Here is a 7,660-nt window from a genome sequence, read left to right as displayed (position 1 = left end):
AGTTCCAGGCTACCCTAAGACTACATATTGAATCCCACGTCAGAAAGGGCAAGAGTCAGAACCTGTGTCAAAATAAAAACTGAAGACAAATAATGACATGTACAGTAATGTAGAAGAACAACTTACACTAGTTTATAGTGTACACACTGGAACAAGCACAGGCCCCCTTACACACACACACACACACACACACACACACAAACACAAACAATGTGATCTTCCATGAAAATGTTGACTATTACCCACATATGCCCACCAAAATACCATAAACTCGATCACTACTGCATTTATTTTTCATTTCTTAAAATTGAGAATTCTAGCATCAAGATATTCTGTGTGGAGTAAGTCTACTTCCAAGTTCGTTTATGACCAATAAACTATATATATATATATATATATATATACTTTTCACCAGTTTCTCATTAGCCAAAGGTGAATACAGCTCTCTCTATATATTCATAACATAAATCCCTTTATGAATTGGCATTCATTTAATAATTTAAAAATACCTAGTTGATCTTTATGCTATGTGGGAACATATCCTCACTAAAAGGTGCATGATTACATGAGAATTTCAGGAGCAAAACATCACTTGTAACATGTATTACATGTCCATTCAAATTCTTTTGAAGATTATCCTGTTTGAAGCCTCATCCATAATGATTACTGTGTTTCATTTCAGTGTGCCAGCCAAAAAATATCAATATATCCTCACAATGATTTATGTCACTGAAGAGATCAACAGAAATCCCAAACTTATACCCAACAAGTCTATTAATTTTTCATTCCAACCTTCCACATGTGATGATTCATTGACAATTGTCTCTTCCCTACATTACACAGAAGCTAAACGGATTTTTCTTCCTAATTATCATTGTGAAATAAATGATTGTGGCTTATCATTTACAGGACCATCATGGGAAAGAAGTAGCAAAATTGGGACATTTTTCTCAATATTTAATACAGGACAGGTGAGGCTTTGTGATGTACAGAGTAGAATTATGAATCTCATGTGCTTAGGGATATTTCCAGTAGATATTTGGATTATTCATGTATTGTTACATCCAATTAATAGAGATCATAATCCTGGACTTGGTGGGGTTTCAGCACTTAACTTTTAAAAATTGATAGGAGGAACTATGAAGACATAAAAGTGGATTTGCTACAACTCTTAAACTGTTCAGTACTTTTCCAGAGTCTTATGGATAGTGAAATACAATGAATAATGGTGTGAGCAAACATCCTTCCAAACATTCTTCGCAAATGGTGATTAAAGCGATTCAGATCTTAGTTTGAGTTTTCTTCCATTGTTCTTCCTCACATTCATTTCTATATTCTGTGTCCTTTAGATTCACTATGGCCCATTTAATCCTGTTCTGAGAGACCATTTTCAGTATCATTATCTGTATCAGATTGCTCCCAAGGAAACAAGGCTGCCTTTTGCCATAGTCTCCCTAATGATTCATTTCAACTGGACCTGGATGGGGCTGGTCATCTCCGATGATGACCAAGGTATTCAATTTCTCTCAGACTTCAGAGAAATGATGCAAGAGAATGAACTCTGTTTAGCCTTTGTGAATGTGATCCCATTAAACATGGACTTATACAATACAAGGGCTGAGAAATATTATAAACAAATTGTGACATCATTGGCAAATGTTGTGGTCATTTATGGTGAATTAAATTCCACACTGGAAGTGAGCTTTAGAAGATGGGCAAATTTAGGCATCCGCAGGATCTGGGTCACCACCTCACAGTGGGATGTCATCACAAATACAGGAAAAGACATCAATTTTGACTTATTCTATGGTGCTTTCACATTTTCTAATCGCCATCAGGAGATTCCCAATTTTACAAAATTTATTCAGTCAGTGAACACTTCTCAATATCCAATAGACATTTCTGTTCTGAGATCACAATGGATATACTTTAATTGTTTGGACATTGAATCTAAATGTAGAACACAGAGTAAATGTGCATTCAATAATTCATTAAAGTGGTTTGCAAGTCAAGGATTTGACATAACCATGAATGATGAGAGTTATAATCTATATAATGCTGTGTATGCCTGGGCATATGCTTACCACGCAATGTATTATGAACAGGTAGATGTTCACCCAATAACAAGTCTATGTGTACCTGACTGCTCAAAGGTATGTATTGTCATCAGTAATACCTTCTAAGTAGCTCCATATAAGTTTAAAACCTGTTGCTGGGAGTACTTTTGAATTTGGGTGCTTCTACATTTATCTGTGGGAATTCATTTATTTCACATTATTGGGTACATGCAATAGAGTTTCATTTTCTGGGTAGGGTTGTAAAAAACAAAGGTATTACTCATATCACATATTATGTCCATTTTGTCTTTACTTAATTGGAACTGATATGTTTCCTTTAGTTTTACCACACTATGAAGAATATGGAATTTATTAACCCCATTGGAGACCTAGTGACTCTTAATGAGAAAAGAAAATGTGATGCAGACTATGATATTTTCCACATTTCAAATTATCCACAAGGTCTTGGAATCAAGGTGAAAATAGGACAGTTTACATCATATGGTTCCTTCGGTCAACAATTGTATTTGTCTGATGAGGCCATAAAGTGGGCCACAGGGAGTAGGCAGGTATATTTACCTAACTGTGATGTTTTACTCTCAACATAAATAGATAAAATCATGTGGGCCCATGTGTGCCCTCACGATTTGGCCAAGTGCAACATGTTGTTTATGTTTCTTTTACCAATGTCCTAGATTTTTTTTTATATCTTTTGAAAAATATTTGGAAATGGCAAAATATTTCATCAAAATCTTGACAGACAGGCTGGGTGTTGTGGTGCATGACTTTAATTCCACCACTCGGGAGGCAGAGTTCGGAGGATTGCTGTGAGTTCAAGGCCAGCCTGAGATCACATAGTAAATTTCAGGTCAGCCTAGGCTAGAGTGAGACTCTACCTCAAAAACAAAAAAAAAAATCTTGACAGACATGACAACATACATTGTAATAAATGGAGTGTGACACCTCAATTTTATTGTAGATGTGGAAAAAGAGTTTAGTAAGGGTGATTATTTTCACATATCGTTATGAATGGAGCATATAACATTACTAACTTTTACAACTACACTTCTGTTTTATCTCAGATTCCCTCCTCTGTGTGCAGTGAGACTTGCAAGCTTGGTTTCAGGAAGTTCCGACATGAGGGAAAAGCAGCCTGTTGTTTTGATTGTTTCCCCTGCCCAGAAAATGAGATTTCTAACAAAACGGGTAAGTTGATGGTTAGAGAGTCTTTCTCCAGTTTGTCTCTTTTATCCATCTATCTGAAAAAAACAGATAATATTTCTTCATTGCCTATTGTAATCACTTGGTTGAAATGATAAATACTCATGACCATAAACATAATACTCACTTTACTCCATGAACCACATTTTTAGTACCTAGATCCATTGTACATACTGGTGCTCCCACAATAAAAATACTCTTTGAGGTCAAATAGTTAATGAATATATTATTTCTATCAAGGAATGTCACATATTCATATAATCCTCTGTGAATCTACATAAAATGAAGTTAAAAAGAAGGAATCTTTCACATCATTATCTTCCCAGGATGCAAAAGGTTGCTGATGAATAATAAATGCTCAGAGATATAATTTTTGGACATAAATTTTTATATTCATTCCATTCTGTTATTTATTGATTGATTAGATACGGAAGGAGAGATAAAGTGAGAATGTGAATGCCAGAGCCTCTACCCACTGCAAATGAAGTTCAGATGCATGTGCCACCATGTAGAACTGGTTTACATGGGATGTGGAGAGTCAAACCTGGGTCCTTAGTCTTCGCAAGAAAGTACTTTAGACAGTATGCCACCACTCCTCCCTTTTCTGGCTTTAGCGATATGTAATTTTGCAAACACTTTCAATATAAGCATAATATCTCCTTAGCATCTATGAAATAATAATTCAGAAAGCAGTTGGTTTCAAGACTTTAGGTAATAGCATATCACAGCTATTTAAATCCTTTATCAGGAAACATAAACATTCCAATTAAAATATCATGTGCATCATTTTAGATGTAATTTGAAGCATTTAAGGAGATAATGGGAAATATTCTGAATTTAAAAATAAGAATAAAACATATATCTCATATGTCAAACCTACTGGGTTGAGCACAGAATGGAAAAATAGGTACTATTTTATGTTGCTCTCTATTTTACAGGTGAGAACACAATACAATGGGAGTGGCACGTTAAAGTAGAACCTAAAGGCTGTGGTAAATATTATCAATAGGATTTAAATATGATATAAATACTAATTCCTCAGTATTTTCATCTATTAGAGTCTGGAGCACACGCTAACATCCAGACCACCTTTTCAGTGTACCAGAAGTCAAAGTGGATACAGAGTAATATTGGTATATGATGTTAAAAAGGAATGAGATTGACATGAATTTTTAGTATGATTGGATAATATCACAAAATGAATAAAATAATATAATTAGAAGTATATTAAAACAGTGCTCATTCAAGTAATACTTCAACATGCAATCCAAACTAATTAATTAAAGATAGATTTATTTTATTTATTTATTTGAGAGCGACAGACACACAGAGAAAGACAGATAGAGGGAGAGAGAGAGAATGGGTGTGCCAGGGCTTCCAGCCTCTGCAAACGAACTCCAGACGCTTGCGCTCCTTTGTGCATCTGCCTATCGTGGGACGTGGGGAACCGATCCTCGAACCGGGGTCCTTAGGCTTCATAGGCAAGCGCTTAACCGCTAAGCCATCTCTCCAGCCCCAAACTAATTAATTAAATACAAACTTTAGTGGTGTTGGATAAGTTCAGTATTAGCATTGAAATTTTTTTTTTTTAATTTGTACATGTTGGCCATGTTATATTTACCAAATTAGGTGGTATGTATGGCCTTATAATATATGATTCATAAAATATATGTGCATAAATTTACAATACATGATTAAGAGAAGTAATATTATAATTATTGGAAAAATATTCCTTTATGTAAATATTCAATAGGAGATACCATTTATTTCTTATAAGTCCTCTTTTATGATTCAATGCAATTACAATCAAAACTGTAAAGCACCATGATAGAAAATACAACCTATAGGGGGCAAGAATTCTCCCCAGTTCCTTATTGTGTGTCAAGTTCATTCTTTTTTTAAAGTTGGCAAATTATCTTGTTCATAATCCTTTCTTGAATAAACTTCTTGACCAAATTATGCTAAAACATAGACCAAGGATTATTGAGGTAAATTTGGAGAAACAGATAAATGGTATGTCATCTCAAAATATGTATATGAATACCTATTCCAAGTAGATAGATTTCAGCAATAATCATATCAGAGTTAATTATATCTAGGTTTATTCAATTTCATTTATATTCCCTAAAATATGTGTTGGAACAATTATATGTGCCTACTGACATTTGGGTACAAAGCCATAAAACATCAGCTGATTCAGACAGATAGGCTTCATAAGACAGAGAACTGTAGTATGAGGGAAAAATCACATTTTATTATCTAAATTTATGGTTGTTGTCTAACAAAGGTGTTAAAATCAACATAGTATCATGTACCTCTCTGATCTCATACTACACTGTGTACAGAACTCTGAGCTAGTGTTTTTTTCTTTTTGAGACAAGACTAGCTCTTTTAATGAAAGAGAGCATGAGTGTGAGGGAGTGAGAGAAAGAGAGATAATTGGGGTGCAATGGTCCCTAACCACTGCAGTTGAATTCCAAACATGTGCCACCTTGTGGAAATGTGACACTTACTCATGTATCACCAAGTGTGTCTAACTTATGAGAGATGTGGTGAATCAAGCATGGGCCCTTAGGCATTGCAGGCAAGCATCTTAATTGATAAGCCATCACTCCTGTAGTAGAAATCATAAGAAATACCTCATGTAAGAAATGTCACTATATAATTCTAGTACACTGCAACAAAATTATTTTATTCCTTTAAGAAAAACAAAGGGTCAAGAGAATATATAAAGTAAGATAAGTGAATAAAAGACAGCTTTGTTAGGCTGAGGAGATGGCTCACCAGTTCAAGAAAGGACATGCAATACCTAACTACCTCAGTTTAATTCCCCATTGCACAGAGAAAGACAGATGTACAAAGTGGTACATGTATGTGGTGCTTGTTTACAGTGGCTAGAGGTTCATGCGCACCCATTCTCTCCGGATTTCTCTGTCTCCCTCTGTCTATGAGCAAGTAAATAAAGTATTCTTTTTTAAAAAAGCTTTGTTTATCTCACCTAATATGATGGTCTTTATTAATTGCCATCATGGCTATAAAGAGAACTACCTTAATTGTAAATAGGACCTAGAATACAAGAATGTTGTAACAAAGAAGTAAATACTGCCACTAATCTGATGATATTTTCCATTGTCTACTAGATATGGATCAATGTGTGAAGTGCCCAATCAACCAATATGCTAGCCTAGAGAAAAATCACTGTCTCCAAAAAACTATGAAGTTTCTGGCTTATGAAGATGCCTTGGGGATAGCTCTGGCTTGTATAGCGCTTTGTTTCTCTACACTCACTGCTGTTGTACTTGGGATTTTTGTGAAGCACAAAAACACACCAATTGTGAAGGCCAATAATCGAACAAACAGCTACATCCTGCTCATTTCCCTCAAGTGCTGTTTTCTCTGTCCATTACTCTTCATTGGACACCCCACCACAGCCAAGTGTATCCTGCAGCAGATCACATTTGCACTTCTGTTCACTGTGGCTGTGTCAACTGTTTTGGCCAAAACAATCACTGTGGTCCTGGCCTTCAGGGCCACTGCTCCAGGACAAAAGTTGAGGGGACTGCTGGTATCAGGAGCACCTAACTTCATCATTCCCATCTGTACCTTGATCCAACTTGTTCTCTGTGGCATCTGGATGGGAACGTCCCCTCCCTTTGTTGACACTGATGAACACTCAGAACATGGGTACATCATCATTGTGTGCAACAAAGGCTCAGACACTGCCTTCTACTGTGTCCTGGGCTACCTGGGATCTCTGGCTATAGGGAGCTTTACTGTGGCTTTCCTGGCCAGAAACCTGCCTGATGCATTCAATGAAGCCAAATTTCTGACGTTCAGCATGCTGGTGTTCTGCAGTGTGTGGGTCACTTTCCTCCCTGTCTATCACAGCTCCAAGGGGATAGCCATGGTGATAGTGGAAGTCTTCTCTATCATGGCCTCCAGTACAGGATTGATAAGTTGCATATTTTTCCCCAAGTGTTACATCCTTTTGATAAGACCCAGTAAAAATACTCTAAAGAGGGTGAAGAAAAATCATATTGTACAACCAATTGATTTTTAAATTTTACCTCATAAGTACTAACTTAAATTATATCCTGTAGAAACCCTTGCACTATTGTAAACACTAAATATTAAAAAGAGGTTAAGATATTTGTTCATATGTACAAGTATTATTTGGTCTCTAACATTGTTTGTTTTCTCAATTTTTATTAACATTTTGCATGATTATAAATATATCCCATGGTAATACACTCTATGCTCTACCCCCACCACTTTTCCCTTTGAAATTCTATTCTCCGTCATATCCCCTCCTCATCTCAATCAGTATCCCTGTTATTTTGATGGCATGATCTTTTCCTCCTCTTATGACAGTCTTGTGTAGG

General features: G+C 35.9%; 1 protein-coding gene across 1 annotated transcript; it reads left to right on the top strand.

The window, feature by feature from the left end:
* The first annotated feature begins 716 nt into the window (after positions 1-716).
* On the top strand, positions 717-7,338 carry LOC123457364 (vomeronasal type-2 receptor 116-like). The gene is made up of 5 exons (XM_045141320.1): positions 717-971; positions 1,350-2,153; positions 2,399-2,626; positions 3,140-3,263; positions 6,419-7,338. The coding sequence occupies exons 1-5, from the start codon at positions 717-719 to the stop codon at positions 7,336-7,338; spliced, it is 2,331 nt and encodes a 776-aa protein (XP_044997255.1).
* The last annotated feature ends 322 nt before the right edge of the window (positions 7,339-7,660 follow it).

This window comes from Jaculus jaculus, unplaced genomic scaffold (assembly GCF_020740685.1).
Source record: "Jaculus jaculus isolate mJacJac1 unplaced genomic scaffold, mJacJac1.mat.Y.cur mat_scaffold_39_1_1402899_arrow_ctg1, whole genome shotgun sequence".
NCBI lineage: Eukaryota > Metazoa > Chordata > Mammalia > Rodentia > Dipodidae > Jaculus > Jaculus jaculus.
The sequence above is the reverse complement of the archived record's forward strand: the minus strand, read 5'-3'. Positions and strand labels throughout refer to the sequence as shown.

What these genes read in the sequence shown, in the direction of transcription:
- LOC123457364 (XM_045141320.1), top strand. Translation starts at nt 717, where the DNA reads ATGATTTATGTCACTGAAGAGATCAACAGAAATCCCAAACTTATACCC. An exon ending in CAATATTTAATACAGGACAG is followed by an intron (nt 972 to 1,349) that starts GTGAGGCTTTGT and finishes TGTGTCCTTTAG; the next exon opens with ATTCACTATGGCCCATTTAA. An exon ending in GTGTACCTGACTGCTCAAAG is followed by an intron (nt 2,154 to 2,398) that starts GTATGTATTGTC and finishes TGTTTCCTTTAG; the next exon opens with TTTTACCACACTATGAAGAA.